At 39.4% G+C, this 20,305-nt stretch overlaps 1 protein-coding gene across 1 annotated transcript in view; it reads right to left on the bottom strand.

Moving 5' to 3' along the window:
- Window positions 1-20,305, bottom strand: part of LOC136880382 (collagen alpha-1(XVIII) chain) — a 177,824-nt gene that overhangs the window by 53,970 nt on the left and 103,549 nt on the right. Inside the window, exons 16-17 of the mRNA XM_067153301.2 lie at window positions 5,687-5,811; window positions 3,269-3,361 (exon numbers count right to left, since the gene is read on the bottom strand). Of these exons, the coding sequence (XP_067009402.2) occupies window positions 3,269-3,361; window positions 5,687-5,811 (218 nt within the window). The remainder of the gene's footprint in view (window positions 1-3,268; window positions 3,362-5,686; window positions 5,812-20,305) is intronic.

Here is a 20,305-nt window from a genome sequence, read left to right as displayed (position 1 = left end):
AGATAAGGCAGCGAAAACCATGACTGCACTGAGCAGACTCATGGGAAATATCAAGGGACCGATATCTAGTAAAAGGCGGCTTCTCATGTCAATTGTTCAATCGATACTGCTATACGGTTCGGAAATTTGGGCTGAATCGTAAAAAATTGTGAAATATCGGAGAAGAATTGCGGCTGTACAACGGAGAGCAGCTTTACGAATTGCTTGCGCATATCGCACAGTATCAGAACCCGCGATTCTAGTAGTAGCAGCAGTAGCTCCCATTGACTTGTTGGCCTTCGAAAGACAAGAAATTTGGCTCACACAAGAAGAGCTAGGAAGGAAAAGGGCAAAGGCTTTGGCTCATAGTCGCAGAATGCAACGATGGCAAACAAGATGGGAAGATGATTCTAGAGGGAAATGGACGAAAAGACTGATACCTTCTGTGGGCGTATGGGTTTCCCGAAATCATGGTGAAGTGAACTACTATCTCACACAGTTCCTGACAGGTCATGGATACTTCCGAAAATTTCTTCATAGGCTAGGGCTAGCAACTAGTCCGGCGTGCATATACTGCGGCGATATCGATGACGTATCACATACTTTCTTTGTGTGTGTTCATTGGCTGCCACAAAGAAGATGCTTAGAAGTTATGCACGGAGAATTGACGCCAGAAGGGATCGTGTCAGTAATGCTACGAAGTCGAGAATCTTGGGACCAGGTGGCAGTCTACGTAGAAAATATTCTGCGTCAGAAGAAGAAGGACCTGGACGATTACGACAGATAGTAAAGCAGAAGAAGGAAGATGAAGCACAAGATGCATTAAGCACGACATCCGCCCTGAAGTAATGCGAGAGCGGTTCCGGGGCGGAGATAAACGTCGTGGGAAAAGGGAGTGTGGTTTTTAGTGGGTAAGAATCTCCACACACTTGTTGAGTGCGGACCCTCACAAGCGTCTTATGAAAGATTTTCCACACTCCCTCGCAAAAAAAAAAAAAAAATTATTATTATTATTATTATTATTATTATTATTATTATTATTATTATTATTGAAATGGCACGATGTTTCGGAAAGTAATAAGATCAGCACGGTTTATATTAAAATGACACTATTTATTACAAACGTAAATCACTGATGGATGCAGTGAAAACAATGGACATGGAGATTACAATCGTGACGTGTCAACGTGTCAGAATGGACAAAGAAAACGTAGTGTGTAGGTGGCGCTACTTGATGGTGGCTCAGCCAGAGTCATATGATATATATAAATATTCTCAACATTTTTTTTTACGTATATGTGGACCTTTGCATGGAAAGGGACCCAAAGTTGGCAATGGAAATTTTACAGCAGAGCTGAACGAAAGTGTCCGAGGTGTAAAAATTGCATTTCTATGCTCTGACTTCTTGCACAACCTATGGGTCTTCTTAACAAATAAGTTATGCAGCGCTTTGAATCTTCACCACTCAATGTCATAAAAACCTTGTACAATTGGTAAAAAAATTAGTGAAAGCTGTAATTGAGTTTTCTCAAAATACAGTTCTGTTAATAGAAACAGTCAATAATTAATATCTTCTGAAGTATTGCACCTAGAAGCATGAACTCTTTTTTTAAATCCTCAGTATTTTATGCCAATTTTAGAAACACAAAAATCTCAGAAATGAAAAGTCCAGCTTTACATCCCTTTCCACACAACAGGTCACATGTTAAGAAGATTCATCGTGGGATTGTGTTAGGGAGTGATACAGGTAACCGTTCTTTTAAGGAACAAAACACCAAACTGAGAAAAGGAATTAGCTTTATGATGAATAAAAAGAGAAAGGCTCACATGGGTTAGTTCTTAAATGAAAGGAAACAACAGGAAAACCCATGACCAGCTAAAAGTTGTATCCCAGAGTTGCCTGGTGTGCCATTGCAGGTAAATTAGGAATATCTCTAAAAACTGTCCATACCATTATAATGAGGACTTCGAACAAGGGAAAACATCACAAGAGTTGTGTTCATAAATTACTGCCTCATCACATTTCAAGAAATTGAATGAACATCAGGGAACTGTATGGAAATCACCCGACAGGAGAAAAATTAAATTTGTGGTCATATTAGCTGAGGCGTATGTCTTCCTAAGTGACTGCCACAAACCCTGTGCAATTTACTATTATCAAAGCAATGAAAAATTTTCAAAAATGTATATGGAGTATGATGAAAGTTTCTTAAAGGGATTTATGGTAATCAACAATTACTGTTACAAAGGAAAACTGACTATTCAATGTGTTGCTATAATTAGCCAAAATAAACTCCCTGTATTATCAGGGTGAAGTTCTGACGCCAATTTATCACACCAAGACCCTGACTCTTTATGGGAAAGAGACAAAATCTGAGTGCAAGTAAATTAGTAAACCAGTCACACTTCTGGTCCAACCCTGGCATTCCTGGAAAGAATGGAACAAGAAGCAGGAATACAGTAGGTAGTCTATTCCTTTCAGCAACATTCTAGTGAAATCTCCTGATGCCTCTCGCATAGATTTTTGTGACTTCGGACTCCTGAAAAGGGCACTGGGAAACAGGCATCCTCATATTATAGATGGCCTATGAAAAACACCTGTAAAGAGGAGTGGGTGTTTCTGGATGTGACTATACTATACAAGAGCCTTCTCCAGTAAAAACTGCAGTGCAGAGCAATAGTTTCTATGAAGGCTATTTGCTTTACATGGCACCGACACAGATAGGTCTTATGGCGACGATGGGAGAGGAAAGGCTTAGGAATTGGAAGGAAGCGGCCGTGGCCTTAATTAAGGTACATCCCCAGCATTTGCCTGGTGTGAAAATGGGAAACCATGGAAAACCATCTTCAGGGCTGCCGACAGTGGGGCTTGAACCCACTATCTCCCAATTACTGGATACAGGCCGCACTTAAGCAACTGCAGCTATCGAGCTTGGTAGTTTCTATGAAGTGACAATAAATAGAACATGATCAGTAGTGGAAACTTGGTTTTTCATGAAGTAAGAATAAAGTCAAATTTGTTACCATAGGTCAGCTACAAACCTCTGAATTACTACAACTAACATTCAGTGATATACAAGGATTTTTAATTTTACATTTTTCCAGTATAATTTTTGAATATACAAAACTAATTGTTAGTTCATATTTTAATGTCAAAGAAACTCAGAAATTAATTTTTAAATGCATTTCCAATGTTCAATGGTTAAATAAGGTAAAAGAAAAAAGAATATTGATGTTTAGATTATGTGTATTTGTTTAAGAAACCAAATAAGATTAATTTTACACTTACTGCTATATACTGCCAACCACTGTTCACTCTGACCAGCAAAGCCTCTTCATCAATGATGTAGGCTAATGTGCCAACTGGACTGACACTGGACATCTGCAAATGAAAGGGACAACTCTTCCTGAGGTACAGTACAATTGCAAAATTAACAGTGCATTTACTTATAGTTCAGGTTTTCAATGTTGGTGATATGGGAACACTAGGACTGGGAAGGTAGTGGCCATGGAATTAATTAAGATATAGCCCTAGCATTTGTGTGGTGTGAAAATGGGAACCCTTGAAATAACCATCATCAAGGCTGCTGACAGTGGGGTTTGAACCCACCATTATTCAAATGTAAGCTGGCAGCTACACAACTTGGACTGCACAGCCATTTCACTCAAAAGGTCTCAAAGCATTCCTACTTAGAGTTTCCTAGCTGTACCTCCTTTTTAAACAATAATCACCACTACTACCACCACCGCCCCAAACATATTCAAGCAACCACTGAAGGTTGGTAGGTGAAGATCTTGAACTGAGACAGTTTACTGCATATATACTATCTAGCACTTGTCAAGCAAGCTTGTAATTATACTTTACTGTTGAGACCATTGCCATTGTTGATGCACTCGGAACAGTCAGCTGTTGACGGCACTCTGTATTATCATTGTGATAAAGTAGAAATTTCATAGTAAAACTGTTTAATTTTTTGTCTGAGTGATTCAGTTAGTGCAATAAATATTGTGTGTTTGGTGTGTGTAGAAGTAATCAAGATTAGTGATATATGTATTTTAAATTTACATGGAATAATTGTATTGGTAGGTACCGGTAATGCGCTGTAGGTTATGTAGGTAAGGTTTTACTTTGTTTCAACTTTGAGTTGGGGGGAAATAGGAAATAATATTCCCTTTTCTGATTAATTCTGAGTAGTTTTGTTGGTAGAAAACTTATAAAGACAGTCTATTATAAGGAGTTGTACTTTCTGAAGTTTTTATATTTGTATAGGCCTAGGTACTAGACAAGGTACTTTGTATACACTACCTAGCACCTTAAAATCCATGCCACCTGTAACAAATTTATAACTATTAGGCTCTTCAGTCTGTTACAACTAACTTTGAGTAAATAAATTTATAAATTAGCTGAAAGAATAAATATATGGTAACAGTATTACACCTGAAAATGAAACAACATAATACTGTGCTTCACAGCGATGGCCATTGGTAGTTATGCAATGCTCAGTATCTGTGGAATAAATTCTCAGGTAATCTACACGGGCAACAAGAATGAAATAAAAGCTCTCTGACTCTTCCTGAAGAGAGTATCTGCTGAGGAGGAGAGGAACTATGTAGGGTCGTGTACACCGGCAGAATAAAATTCTACAGAGGGAAACAAGAAAGCAGAACTGGGAAAATGGAAGCGATATTCTTTCTATGTGCCAAAATGAGTCAAAACGCACATGGTTGCAAAGTATACATGCATAAAATATCAGAAGTATTTGTGTCTGTAACATGCTGAAATAATCGGTACATCTTGTGCGAAATGAGTGAGGGCTAGCGAACAAGACAAGAAGAAATGTAAAGAGATCAATATCGCTAATTGCATTCTCTTCTAACACTCGTATGTGTATGTACGAAGCATGTTTTTTAAGTGAGTATCATTTTAAAATATGGCTGCTGCAGAGCTTTGGCGCTTGCATTCTGGTAGGTAAAGGTGACTGTATAGCCAACTTACATTAATGAAACAGAGCAAAATTCATTGCAAAATTCCTAGATTGTTACACTACAAATAGAGATTGCAGAATAGAGATAGAGAATAGAGATTTGCAGAATCAGAACCATGACTTGATTGACCAGGTGGGCCTAGAGGACCTGGAGGTCCTTGAGAAATAGCTGGGTGTCTATTTTAACATGAGAGAACAAAGAATATCTTGTCGTTAAAAGATATAATAGTCATCAGATACAATGGCAAAATCAATATATTGGTTACTCTGAGGGTTGTCTACGTTGCTCTTGCCATATGCAGTACTCTAGTCACCTAGTGGTTGAAATATAAAGCAGATTTGCTTGTTAAATGCTGCTCTCTAGTGGCTGTAATTGAAGTGTTGCATTATGCTGCCACTGGGACATTCTCAGCCCTTAATTACACATATAAAAACCCACAAACTGAAGCCAAACAGTCTTTTGTACAGTGTCTTATATTCTAAGGAGGTGCCTGTGAGATCTTGCTCACATATCCAGACAAACGCCACCAGAACGCATGCCAGTTTGCAAGCTCGTTCAAAATGAAGGTAGAATTAGATGTGCATACATTTTCTTGAAATTTAAATTTGGTATAAACAATACATACTCTGTATTAAAAAATAAGACCTTCTGTAATAGTTTGCTCTATATATCCCATCCACACACACAAATGACCTATTCTTGAGGAAACTGCTCTCCTTACCTTTGCCATATCATCTGTATTTTGGAAGGTTACTGCTCCTGGAACGATCCTGGTATGATTTACAGAATCGGAACCATGACTTGATTGACCAGGTGGGCCTGGAGGACCTGGAGGTCCTTGAGAACCTAAAATGGTTTAAAAAGAAGTATGAATTATACACCAAATACTGTATTTAAAAGAATGCTTTATACAAAATTTTAATATACATGCAGGTAGAGGTAAAAATCATAGGAATTACATAAGACTTCTCATTTCAGTAGGTCTAATCCATCAGGAGTCAGACCTCTTGGATCTTGTGTAACTTATAAAATGCTCATGCTTTTCTTTCCACAAATAGTAAATATTTCATCCTGTATTACAAACAGAAAATTAAAAAAAGTGAACAATCTTAACTGGAAATGATGTTTCTCAGTCTTCATCATGCAACAATTTTTTCATTTGGCTTTACTTTGCACCGACGTATGGCGACAATGGGATAGGAATGGGTTAGGATTGGGAAGGAAGTGGCCGTGGCCTTAATTGTGCAAAAATTAATGCCAATTCCATATAAATATGAAACATAATCATTGAGTGGAAACCAACCAACCAACCAACCAACCAACCAACCAACCAACCAACCAACCAACCAACCAACCAACCAACCAACCAACCAACCAACCAACCAACCAACCAACCAACCAACCAACCAACCAACCAACCAACCAACCAACCAACCAACCAACCAACCAACCAACCAACCAACCAACCAACCAACCAACCAACCAACCAACCAACCAACCAACCAACCAACCAACCAACCAACCAACCAACCAACCAACCAACCAACCAACCAACCAACCAACCAACCAACCAACCAACCAACCAACCAACCAACCAACCAACCAACCAACCAACCAACCAACCAACCAACCAACCAACCAACCAACCAACCAACCAACCAACCAACCAACCAACCAACCAACCAACCAACCAACCAACCAACCAACCAACCAACCAACCAACCAACCAACCAACCAACCAACCAACCAACCAACCAACCAACCAACCAACCAACCAACCAACCAACCAACCAACCAACCAACCAACCAACCAACCAACCAACCAACCAACCAACCAACCAACCAACCAACCAACCAACCAACCAACCAACCAACCAACCAACCAACCAACCAACCAACCAACCAACCAACCAACCAACCAACCAACCAACCAACCAACCAACCAACCAACCAACCAACCAACCAACCAACCAACCAACCAACCAACCAACCAACCAACCAACCAACCAACCAACCAACCAACCAACCAACCAACCAACCAACCAACCAACCAACCAACCAACCAACCAACCAACCAACCAACCAACCAACCAACCAACCAACCAACCAACCAACCAACCAACCAACCAACCAACCAACCAACCAACCAACCAACCAACCAACCAACCAACCAACCAACCAACCAACCAACCAACCAACCAACCAACCAACCAACCAACCAACCAACCAACCAACCAACCAACCAACCAACCAACCAACCAACCAACCAACCAACCAACCAACCAACCAACCAACCAACCAACCAACCAACCAACCAACCAACCAACCAACCAACCAACCAACCAACCAACCAACCAACCAACCAACCAACCAACCAACCAACCAACCAACCAACCAACCAACCAACCAACCAACCAACCAACCAACCAACCAACCAACCAACCAACCAACCAACCAACCAACCAACCAACCAACCAACCAACCAACCAACCAACCAACCAACCAACCAACCAACCAACCAACCAACCAACCAACCAACCAACCAACCAACCAACCAACCAACCAACCAACCAACCAACCAACCAACCAACCAACCAACCAACCAACCAACCAACCAACCAACCAACCAACCAACCAACCAACCAACCAACCAACCAACCAACCAACCAACCAACCAACCAACCAACCAACCAACCAACCAACCAACCAACCAACCAACCAACCAACCAACCAACCAACCAACCAACCAACCAACCAACCAACCAACCAACCAACCAACCAACCAACCAACCAACCAACCAACCAACCAACCAACCAACCAACCAACCAACCAACCAACCAACCAACCAACCAACCAACCAACCAACCAACCAACCAACCAACCAACCAACCAACCAACCAACCAACCAACCAACCAACCAACCAACCAACCAACCAACCAACCAACCAACCAACCAACCAACCAACCAACCAACCAACCAACCAACCAACCAACCAACCAACCAACCAACCAACCAACCAACCAACCAACCAACCAACCAACCAACCAAGAATGCTCCAAAATTGTTTGGCAACAGATACTGGTCCAGTGGAAAGAGTAATGAAATTCAAATATCTGGGAGAAATAATTCAAGAAAATGGTTTAGACAAATCTGCAGTAGAAGAAAGGGTATGCAAGATGGAAAGAGTATATGGTATCACAAAGAATGTTTATAACAAAAAGTGTCTACCTAAAAATCTTAAAATAAGGCACTACACTACAGTGGTGAAACCAGAATGCCTATATGCAAGTGAATGCCTGGTACTAAACTATAGATTAGATAAATTTGAGGTACTATAAAGAAGAATCGTGAGAAAATGTTTTTTTTTTTAGCTAGTTGCTTCACGTCGCACCGACCAGATAGGTCTTATGGCGACGATGGGACAGGGAAGGGCTAGGAGTGGGAAGGAAGCAGCCGTGGCCTTAATTAAGGTACAGCCCCAGCATTTGCTAGGTGTGAAAATGGGAAACCACAGAAAACCATTTTCAGGGCTGTCGACAGTGGGGTTCGAACCTACTATCTCCCGAATGCTGGATACTGGCCGCACTTAAGCGACTGCAGCTATCGAGCTTGGTGAGAAAAATCTTATACCCTGTGAAAACAACTGAAGTATGGAAATTAAGATCTAATGATGAAATATACAGGAACATAGGAAACATAACAGAAACCATAAGAAAAAGGAAACTGCAACTTTTTGGACATATTTACAGAATGGATTATTCCAGATTAACAAAAAGGATTTTCAAGTACCTTTGGGACAAAAAGGCTACAACTAGTTGGATTCAAGAAGTAAAGAAAGATTTAGAAAGAAAGAAGAAGAAACTTTGGACAGAGAGATTTTTAGAAAAGGGGTAGTAAGTATGGAAGGATTCCAAGGAAGATTGAACAAGAAATCTGGTGTGGAGTGATCTGAGGACAGAAAGAAACTGCATAGTGAAAGGATGAAAGAATATTGGAATGAACAGAAGAGAAAACAACAGAGTATGAAGAACTGAATTGAAATTGGCACGTAGTCCTTAGCAGGCCTCATCGGAAGGAAGAAGAAATAAACAAACAAACAAAAAAAGCACAAATAAATAAACTTTAATTAAGCTTTAAGTTTATTTCAGTGAGAACATTATTGTTGCTTGGCATTAATAACGAGATAAAACTGTGGATTGTTCTCTGACAAGGCAACACTCATTTTGCTCATGTCGTCTTTAATGTCAAATGGATTTCAACTTTTTAGTTGTAACAGACAAGTAGGCCTACTAAAAACCCTGCCCTACAAACATATGTGATATGATATTAGTGTCATATTATCCGTATTTATGATTCCTTAATTCAGTATTTAAATTCAAGGGAGGGGATATTCCACCTGATCAATACACAAATATATAAATTCAAACATTATTTTTTTCAAAAACACAACTCTGAGGAGGGTCATCCTCAGCTAGATGCATACATAATACTTAAAAACTATAATACTGGTATCACTTTTCAAGGATGTTTAAAATTATAAAATATTACAGTTTGTTGCCTCCAAAAATTATAAGCATGTATGGTAAAACTGTATGCAAAAAATGTATCTATGCAGTGTGTGGAGCTTATATTTAGCAGATAGAGTTCATTATATTATTGTAGGATAGTTGATGTGGTGAGTCTTTTAGTTGATATGAAGACTGATGGTAAAAATGAGAGTGTGATGGAGATTAAGGAATAGTCAATACGTGTTGCAGCTACAGTATTTCATATCTGGATTGAAATGAGTAGGAGGATATCTGAAAAGAAAGAGAAATAAAATTAAAGAATGCCATGTCCAATGGAAATCTGATTAAAAAGGATCAACGTTTAAACTTACTCCCTCGGTTTCATGTAGTCTTTCTCCCAGTGGCTGTGTCTGTGTTGTATGACGGTTGCAGATGTGAAACCATTGGAAACTGTACCTCATCTACTTCAACACTGCTATTTGCTTTACGTCGCACCGACACAGATAGGTCTTATGGCGACGATGGGATAGGGAAGGCCTAGGAATGGGAAGGAAGCGGCTGTGGCCTTAAGGAAGGTACAGCCCCAGCATTTGCCTGGTGTGAAAATGGGAAACCATGGAAAACCATCTTCAGGGCCTTCAACACTGCATTTGGCCGGTTGCAACCTCGACCTACCCGGGTCAAGCACCACTCACCATCCTTGTACACACATTGACTGGCTGGCCTGCTTCCTGGGCCTTCACCTACGTCACAGCTAATAACATCACCTGTTATGTCCAGAAGACTCCACCTTGTTCTGGTATGTTCCGTGAACTTTGCTATATAACCCCGACCAACCCTTCGCTTAAATCAGTCCACTTTTGGCTCTGGTGTAGTTGGAGGGCTCATCTGGCTTTTCTCATGCCTGCTCTTTATTCCCGAACATAAGGGAGTTCAATATTCTACAATTAAATGGTGAGCAAAAGAAACACTTATTAAGTCATGGGACTTAGTCTCCCAGCGACCGTCTGGCTTAATTTACTTAATTTACTACTATTAAAACGTTTACATTCCATCCCTGAAGGGGATGGTGGGCCTCCTAGACAGTAATGCTGTCTTTCAGGCTAGGGAGATATGATACGGTGAAGAAGATGTTCGGAGAAGATGAGGCGCTTGACAGCCATGGCCTATGCTAGGAACTTTCCCGCCATTCACCTTAGTGCAGGAGAATAAAAAGCCATTCTCAGGACAGCAGACAGTGGGGTACAGCCCCTCTCCGTCTCCTGAATGCAGAGGCACAGAGCCGCGGCCACCTGTACTCTGCTCGGTTAGTTAGTCAGAGTGCAGAGCCATTGAACCATGGACCAGCCATGGCCACTTGTAGGCCAAAGCCCACTTTGCATCCGCTGACCCTTTACTTTCTAACTACTGGGTGAGTTGGCCTTGTGGTTAAGGGATCGCGGCTGTGAGCTTGCATCCGGGAGATAGTGGGTTCGAGCCCCACTGTCGGTAGCCCTGAAGATGGTTTTGCGTGTTTTCCCATTTTCACACCAGGCAAATGCTTGGGCTGTACCTTAATTAAGGCTTCCTTCTCATTCCTAGGCCTTTCCTATCTAATCGTCGCCATAAGACCTATCAGTGTTGGTGCGACGTAAAGCAAATAGCAAAAACTTTCTAACTAGGCTTGCATATGTACCTTGGCAGTTCCTTACTCTTTATGAGTGCTGGACAATCCTTTCTTGTTGAATGCCTGCTAAGACTTTAGCCAGTGGATTTTGTGGAGTGCTAGGTTTGGTGCGAATATTCCATTCACCAATTCAACTACGTTTTTAATTACATGTATCGGACATTCTTCAAATTTCAATACACGTCTTTTCTAAAGATGATTCCCCCCTTCGCAGACTTGCCTTCTCTCTCTTCCTTCAGTTCATAATAAGATTTGTTGGAAGACCAAAGTCATATCAAACATGTACCTTTTCACTAATTGTTTTTCCTTTTTTTCTTTTGAAAATAATGTATGTGCTTTTCAAAGTACTTCTCCCCTTCACTGTGAGTAACTTTTATGAATTCTCCTGAATTTATTCTATACCTACCAGGGAAACCTCTTGATGCCCAACACCTTCTAAACTGTAATAGAACTTCTTGAATACTGAGAAATATACTTTCTGACAATTCACCTAAAACCTATCGAATGCAAAGGGATCCACACATGGCAAAATAGTAGTTCTACCAAATGCTATATAAGGCAGTTTCACCCTAACCAAATACCCCTATCCAAAAGGATACCCCTACAGGTACATCGAGTGTTATCTACTAATCAGATGTAACACTTTTCAGGCATTTGCTCTATTAACTAGCGTTTCGCATTATTTCTGACACTAAACTCATCAGAGTGGGATGTGTCAGATCCTACCCACTGATGCTGGGAACTAGAATTTTCCATTGTTATCTACTGCTCAAGGCGAGCTGTTGACTGGACCTCAATAATACATTATTTTAACTCTATTGTTGACTAGACTATGAGAGGGAGAGAGGGTAAGGAGAGGAAGAGGGGAAGCAGATAGAGGAGTTCAGTGACAGCATATACGGCAAATCGATCGATCGATCGATCCATCCATCAATCAATCAATCAATCAATCAATCAATCAATCAATCAATCAATCAATCAATCAATCAATCAATCAATCAATCAATCAATCAATCAATCAATCAATCAATCAATGATCTGCATTTAGGGCTGTCACCCACGTAGCAGATTCCCTATCAAGAGAGAACATGCGTGATCTGGGTTTTAATTTAAAATGTGCTAATCTGATTCAAAAGTTCATGCACAATTCAAAAATGTGGTCAGAATATAGAAATAATAACCTCCAAACATGATAAAAATCCAAATTAAAGTACGAAAATGTTACATGACACAAGTACGCGATCTCATTGGTCTGACGTCATCATTCAGGTTGACAATATTAGCAAATGAAATAACACACAGTGTGCTTTGAGAAACATGATACAGTTCATGTAGGCCTACTTCTCCTTTATGTTAATGTCTGGTAAAGTTAAATTCAATTTATATACAGTGTGCAATAATCTGAGTGTTATTTTTAGGACTTAAAATGAATGCTGTGCAGACAGTGAAGCAGAATAGTTATAAATGGTGTGTTGTTCCGATGTGCATAAATACTCGGCATACCACTTAAAATAAATTATTTATCAATGTGCCAAAGGACAGTAAAACTAGGAGGAAATGCCAGTGATATATCATCAAAGACTACAGTTAATTGCTGTGAGAATCATCATAATGTAAGTTGAATTTGTTTGAACTTTTAATCACTTTTCCATGTCTACTAATCTTATGATAACCGGGCGAGTTGGCCATGTGGTTAGGAGCATGCAGCTGTGAGCTCGCATCCGGGAGATAGTGGGTTCGAACCCCTTTGTCGGCAGCCCTGAAGGTGGTTTTCCGTGGTTTCCCATTTTCACTCCAGGCAAATGCTGGGACTGTACCTTAATTAAGGCCACAGCTGCTTCCTTCCAGTTCCTAGGTCTTTCCCGTTCCATCGTCACCATAAGACCTATCTGCGTCAGGGCGACGTAAAAAAAATAATAAAAAAAGAAATCTTATGTTAAAACTTTAAATTTGAATCTATGATTCTTTAATTAAATGTTTGAATTACATATTGGAGTATGAAAGTAATAAACAGTGCATAAGTTAATTCTGATTATTAGTGTTTTCTCAAAACTTTACCTGAGTTTTTGGTCATCCATGTCAAATTAATAAACCAAAGGGTTTATGAACCAAACTGATTGCTCTAATTAAACCAATTGATTGGTTGATTGGTTGATTGGTTGATTGGTTGATTGATTGATTGATTGATTGATTGATTGATTGATTGATTGATTGATTGATTGATTGAAGGGATTACATTTGTAAATAAATTTAGTCTACAACTAAATACTCTATAATATAACACCAAGCGAGTTGGCCGTGTGGTTAGGGGTAAGCAGCTGTGATCTTCCATTCAGGAGATAGTGAATTCAAACCCCACTGTCAGCAGCCCTGAATATAGTTTTCTGTGGTTTCCCATTTTCGAACCAGGCAAACGCTGGGACTGCACCTTAATTAAGGCCATGGCCGCTTCCTTTCCAGTCCTAGTCCTTTCCTATCCCATCGTCATCATGAGACCTATCTGTGTTGGTGTGACTTAAAGCCAACTGTAAAAAAAAAAATATATAATATATATAAAATATATATATAACAGAAAGTAAGTGTGAATATCACGAAAAAAAAAAAAAAAAAAAACCCTGTGAATTTAGAAGAAAATAAATGTACTGTATATCTCTACAAAACCAGTGCTTGTCGGTTGGGGTGGTCTCAGTCTTTCAAGTTAACTCTGCTCATTAATAACAGTATTAGCCTGGCTCCATGGCTAAATGGTTAGCATGCTGGCCTTTGGTCACAGGGGTCCCGGGTTTGATTCCCAGCAGGGTCAGGAATTTTGACAATAATTGATTAGTTCCGCTTGCATGGGGTGGATGTATGTGTCGTCTTCATCATCATTTTATCCTCATCATGATATACAGGTCACCTATGTGAGTCAAATGAAGAAACCTGCATTTGGTGAGCCAAACTTGTCCGTGGACACTCCCGGCACTAAAAGCCATACACCATTTCATTTGTTTCAATAATAATATTAATTAAATAAATAACACTGCAGTTTATTTTATTCATATCGTGTCAGAAGCATACATAAGTTTCAAATTAAATGTGCAGAAAGAACATAAAACATAAATCATAATATAAATTCTTCAATGACGAAGAGCCACATTAAACTATGTGAGTCCAAAACCTTGCGACATCAAGTGCATTCAGCTTCGCTTTAACCAGGTCTTTTGTTGTGCAACTGAATGGGCATGAACTATATTGCACCAAATGGGCTGTGGTCTGCTTTTCTCCACATACACACAAGGTACTGTCCACTTAGAAACCCCATTTCTTCTGGTTGACCCTGCACCGCATAACACCAGAGCGCAGTCTATTCAGTGTTCTCCAATTCACCCAATCTGTAACATGGCCAGGAAGGAGTTCCTCTTTCGGGGTCATCCATGGACTGACACTCGTATGGACTCCTAGCGCGCCATTCTTGAATTCTTGCTTGCTGCGCTGTTCCTGCAAGTGTTCGGTTACTCTCAAGAAGATTTTCCTAGACTTAAGGCACTGGCGCGGTGGCTCATATCCAAACAGAGGGTGGGCTTCTTATGTCAACATATTTCTCTTTTCTTTCTTGGCTGCCACTTCACAGCGGATATCGATAGGTGCTACCCCTGCAAGGCAATACACTTTTTCCAAAGGTGTAGGTCTCAAACATCCAGTAATAATGCGGCAGGTCTCACTGAGTGCTACATCAATTGCTTTGGCATGGCAAGATTTGTACCACACTGGGCATGCGTATTCAGCTGTGGAATAGCAGAGCGTAAGGGCAGATGTCCTCACTGTGTCTGATTGTGCTCCCCAGGATGTTCCAGTTAGCTTCCGCACAATATTGTTTCTAGCAGCCACTTTCTGCTTGATGTTCAAATGTTTTCTGTAGGTCAAGGCACAATCTAGAGTGACTGCAAGGTACTTCGGGGGTAGGACAGAGTTGTAATGCTATGCCTTGCCAAGTGACCTTCAGAGTTTGGGAAGCATCTCTATTGTTTAGATGGAAAACACAGGTTTGCGTCTTAGTTGGGTTGGGTATTAGTTGATTCTTCTTGTAATAGCCAGCGAGAGTGTCTAGAGCTTTGGACAATGTTTGTTCAATTGTCTCAAAGTTATCCCCCTGAGAAGTGATGATACAACCATCAGCAAAGATGAAACTATTCGTCCCGGCAGGAAGAGGCTGATCATTTGTGTACATATTGAAAAGCATTGGTGCCAACACACTTCCCTGAGGTAGTCCATTCTTCTGTACCCTCCACCTGCTTCTTTTTACCTGCAACTCAATGAACAAACTTCGATTTTGAAATAGGTTTCTAATGGCACAAGTCAGATGAAAGTCCTTTGTCACACTATATACCTTTCCTAGGAGAATTCGGTGATTAACAGTATCATATGCTGCAGAGAGATCTATAAATGCATCTCCCGTGATTTTCTGGCTTTCAAAACCATCTTCTATGTGTTGACTTAATTTTAACACCTGCAATATGCAGGTTATCTCTCTCCTGAAACCAGCTTGTTGGGGAATCAGAAGTGGCTCGATTTTATCAGTCAACCTATTGAGGATAAGTCTCTCCAGAATCTTAAAAAGATGACAAAATAAGGAGATCAGTCTGTAGCTTGTAGGGTCATTTTTATCTTGGCCTGGTTTTAGAATGGCTATGACCTTAGCCTTCCTCCATATTTTATGTATCATGGAAGACTGAACGCAGTTGTTCATAAGTTCTACCTACCAGCACTTCACAGTAGGACCAAAGTTCTTAATCTGTTCCATTTGAAGGTCATCAAGTCCTGCTGACTTCCCAATCTTACACTTACTGATAGCTAATTCCAGTTTAGTTAGTGTGAAATGCTTAGATAACTCATTGCTCTTGTCTGGTTTTCTGACTATAGGGTACTTCCCTATTTTCATGGAAAGTTTTGGTTTTCCATTAAGCAAAAGTTGGTGTGCTATTTGATCTGCACTCACATTGGCATGCGTGTTAGTTTGAGTAGGATCATTGCTCAAGTGTCTTAAAAGTCTCCAAACTTCTTGACTGCTCCTATCCATATCGACTTCAGAAATCAACTTCATCCACGTCTCCTTCTTTGCCTGGGAGATAGAGGAAAGAACACTTTGTGCTGCTTGAATAGTTTGCTCACTAAATGGGTCTTCTTCGTGAAGCCTGTAGTAATCGTGCAGCAGAGCAGTTGTTTCATGAATTATACCTTGAAGGTAGTATGTCCTGCAGCCTCTGGGAATTGATGCCCTTGAACAGAATTTTACGATATCAATTAATTTGTCATAATCTTAGGTATAGGAGAGACAGTTTTTATCCTTTCATCCAACATACTGGAAGACATTTCCCAGTCAGCCTTTCGAAAGTTATATCTCTGTCTGAACTGAACTTTGTATGGTCTTATGAATGAAGAGAGGTGACATATTAGTGGCCGGTGTTGTGTTCTTGGGATTGGTGAGTCCATTTCTTTAGAACATTGATGCACAAAGCAGTTGCTCACAAAGAGAAGGTCTGGGTTATACCGTCTGTGCCATCTTCCACTGTTGAAGGAGGAGGGAAGCTTACTGTCGTCAATAAGGGAAAGCCTCTGAATTTCAGCCAATGAAATGACGATCTCTCCATTCTCATCTTCTTGAGCATATCCCCAGACGTGACTACGGCTGTTAAAGTCACCAATTACTATTGACTTTGTGTGTTTACCAAAATTTGCAGGTGGTGAGAAAGAGAACTTTTAATTTGGAGGCTTGTAAACATGTAACGATCATGTTGCTTAGCTCCATGGTGGTTATTTCGATGTCGTTACCTTCAGTATAATGAGTACTGCTGATCTGGAGACCTGGCTTTACAAATACAGCACTGCCATATTTCGCATGTGGCCTTTCTGCAACTAAAATCCTTCCTGAAATCATTTCTGATGTTCATCCCTATGCATTTCCTGAATGCACAAGGCATCACATTTCTGATCTTGGCATAGTTTTTGTAAGAGTTCTTCTTTGGCAGCTGACAAGCCTTCAATATTTATGGATATTATTGTCATGGATGGCTCTGAAAAGAGCCATTTCTTAAAACACATTTTAAGATTGATTAGTTCTGCTCCTGGTGTGAGAGAATCAGCTGTCTAGGAAGAGTCCTAGTTCGTTGCCCAGGAGACACCCGGATGTATAGCAATATCACATGCAAATACACCTTACTGGGAGGTTTCTCTCGTGTCCCTGCAGTGAAAATACATTACTACAAATGATAGTGATGTTAGTATTTAAAATATTGTCCAAACTTAGCTTGAGGTTTAGATCATACATGCCCAATCAATAAACCAATGGGTAAAAGTCACAGCACCCAAAGACGTTGCTATACTGAGTGACTAAAATGTCACCATGACGCTGTTCTTGCTTGATATGCTCCATAAACTACATATATTAATCAATCTATATTTTCCAGGAATGATAGGCTATAGAAGTATAGTACTATAATGCTACCTGCTGATATTGTGTTTGTTACTTTAGTAATGGTGAAAACCCAAAAATTTAATGTATTATCTAATATGGGAACCAATCTAGAAATAAATTGCAAAGGTAATTTAAGTGATTTCTATTCATTTTCCTTGTTATCCTTATACTGTGATTTATAGTACATTGCATGTGTATAAAAGATGCCAATTTGCTTTTATTTCATGAATTTCTGCAGCCACAAGAGAGTCACTATTTTTAAAGAATGATGCTACCATGATGGCATCTACACATGGTAGACTATCTGTTTCTTTGAACCCTTCTTCTGTAATTTCAATGTTATTCGTGATCACAAATAATAAATATTCGGCTTTTAGTAACAGTTCATGTACACTTGTCTGGTAGAGCTTCATGTGGTACTGGACGGTGACGTCACAGCCCGCTGCTTACGTGATAGGGTTTTAATTGCCTTGCAGAAGAAGACTTTTAAATATTTTTTTTAATAACAGAGAACAAAGTAACTTAACACAATGCAATATGTTTCCTTAAAATTCCATAGGTGTACTTCTCAAACTTTTTTCTTTAAAAATTGTGCATGTTATGTATTGTTTACCTAGGTTTTTCTTAAACATTTTCAATAATAATGTTATTGGCTTTACTTCCCACTAACTACTTTTCACGGTTTTCAGAGATGCTGAGGTGCCAGAATTTAGTCCTGCAGGAGTTCTTTTACATGCCAGTAAATCTACTGACACTAGGCTAATGTATTTGAGCACCTTTAAATACCACTGGACTGAGCCACGATCAAACCTGACAAGTTGGGGTCAGAAAGCCAGTGCCTCAACCATCTGAGCCACTCTGCTCGACTTTAAACACTTTCAAAGAACTTGGAAATTTATCAAACATTTCCCGTGATAATTTATTCAAATCTCTTATTCCTTATCCTATAAATAAATATTTGCCCCAATTTGTCCTCTTGAATTCCAGCTTTATTTTCATACTAGCATATGTACCCGTTCTTCGCACAGGAATTGGTAATCAATTTCATGATTCATTCATGAATTTATGCAAAGTTACATACCTGTATTCAAATGTTTAATACGGCTTGTTAAATTGATATTCTTCTACAAAAGCATGTGGCAGTAACATGAAGTATGATAAAACTGAAAAAAGTGGAGACAGAATAGGGTAGATCACAGAGTTTATTGAACGATACAGTTCCTGATCTGAAGTTGTGCGTAATTCTCCCTATTTCTCTATTACATATTGTTGTTCATCTGAAACTGGGAGTGGCACTGTGGCTGAAGACTCATGAAACCAATTGTTGACGATAACCTCTCTTATCTGTTCTATCGAAAAGAGTAAAATGGCTCTTTTAAACCATTTAACCCAACTTGAAATGACATGAGAGCCTGTAAAACAGTCCATTAATAATAACTCCCTTGTTATCCTCCTATTGAAAAGGTGGACATGAGAAAAACATTTTTAGAAATTGATTTCCATTAAGACTAGTAGTTTTCCATGAAGGTTGGTCATGTATATTTTGTGGGAGGGTAAAATCACTGTTTCAACTTCCTATAAACCCCCAAACCAATCCTGGATTTAGAAATAATATTGATCCTACCCAAGGACAGATATAAAGTTTGGTAAAAATATAAAGAGTAGTTTCCCAGTTATAAGAACTCAACAAACAGACGAACAGACAAATCACAAAAAGAAAAGAAATGAAAAAAAAAGGGGGTGAAAAAGTCTGCTCGAACTTGGAGTGACAAGCAGTCCATTAATGGTATCTCCATTAATAAGCCTCGTATCAAAATGATGTACATGATAAAAACGTTTTAGAAATTGATTTCCATTAAGGCAGGTAGATTTCCATTAAGTTTGGTTGTGTATATTTTGTGGGAGTGCAAAATCACGGTTTCGGTTTTGTATAAACCCCCGTCACTTCAGGGATTTAGAAACAATATTGGCCCTCAAACGTACCCAAGGACAGGTGGATTCCAGATACGAAGTTTGGTAGAAATATATATATATATATCTGCAGATGGTCATTATTACACCTGAAACGGGTAACTAAATGAAAATTTTGCTGAAATAGTCAATGTACAGACACAGGTCATTATGATTTCATTTATAATGATCTTTCCTACTTTTAAAAGCTCCACTCATGCTAATTTGTCTACCTATGTCATTCCACGCCAACTCTCCACTGATAGCTCGAAACATACCAATTAGTTGAGCATCTCTTCTCGTTACTCCCAAGTCTTCCCAGCCCAAAGATGGCAACATTTTAGTAACAATATTCCTTTGTCGGAAATCACCCAGAACGAATTGTGCTGCTTTTCCTTGAATTTTTTCAAGTTCTCGTATCAAGTAGTCCTGGTGACAATCCCATACACAGGAGCCATACTCTAACTGCGGTTTTACCAGAGACTTATACATCCTCTCCTTTGCATCCTTACTACAACACCTAAATACTCTCACAACCACGTGAAGAGATCTGTAACCTTTCTTAACAACCTCTATAATATGATCACGCCAGTGAAGATTATTCCTCATATTAACACGTAACTTTTTGGAACAACAACAATTAGCAATTAATGGGACAGATATAATAAATAAAATATTTATTTTTTCTGTTATCTCATTCATATTATGGTTCAGATTAGCATATTGATCCAAATGTATGAAGCATTCCTCGATAATATTA

The sequence above is a fragment of the Anabrus simplex genome, chromosome 1 (assembly GCF_040414725.1).
Source record: "Anabrus simplex isolate iqAnaSimp1 chromosome 1, ASM4041472v1, whole genome shotgun sequence".
In the NCBI taxonomy this organism is placed as follows: domain Eukaryota; kingdom Metazoa; phylum Arthropoda; class Insecta; order Orthoptera; family Tettigoniidae; genus Anabrus; species Anabrus simplex.
Note: the sequence above shows the minus strand (reverse complement) of the source record. Positions and strands in the feature narration are given on the sequence as shown.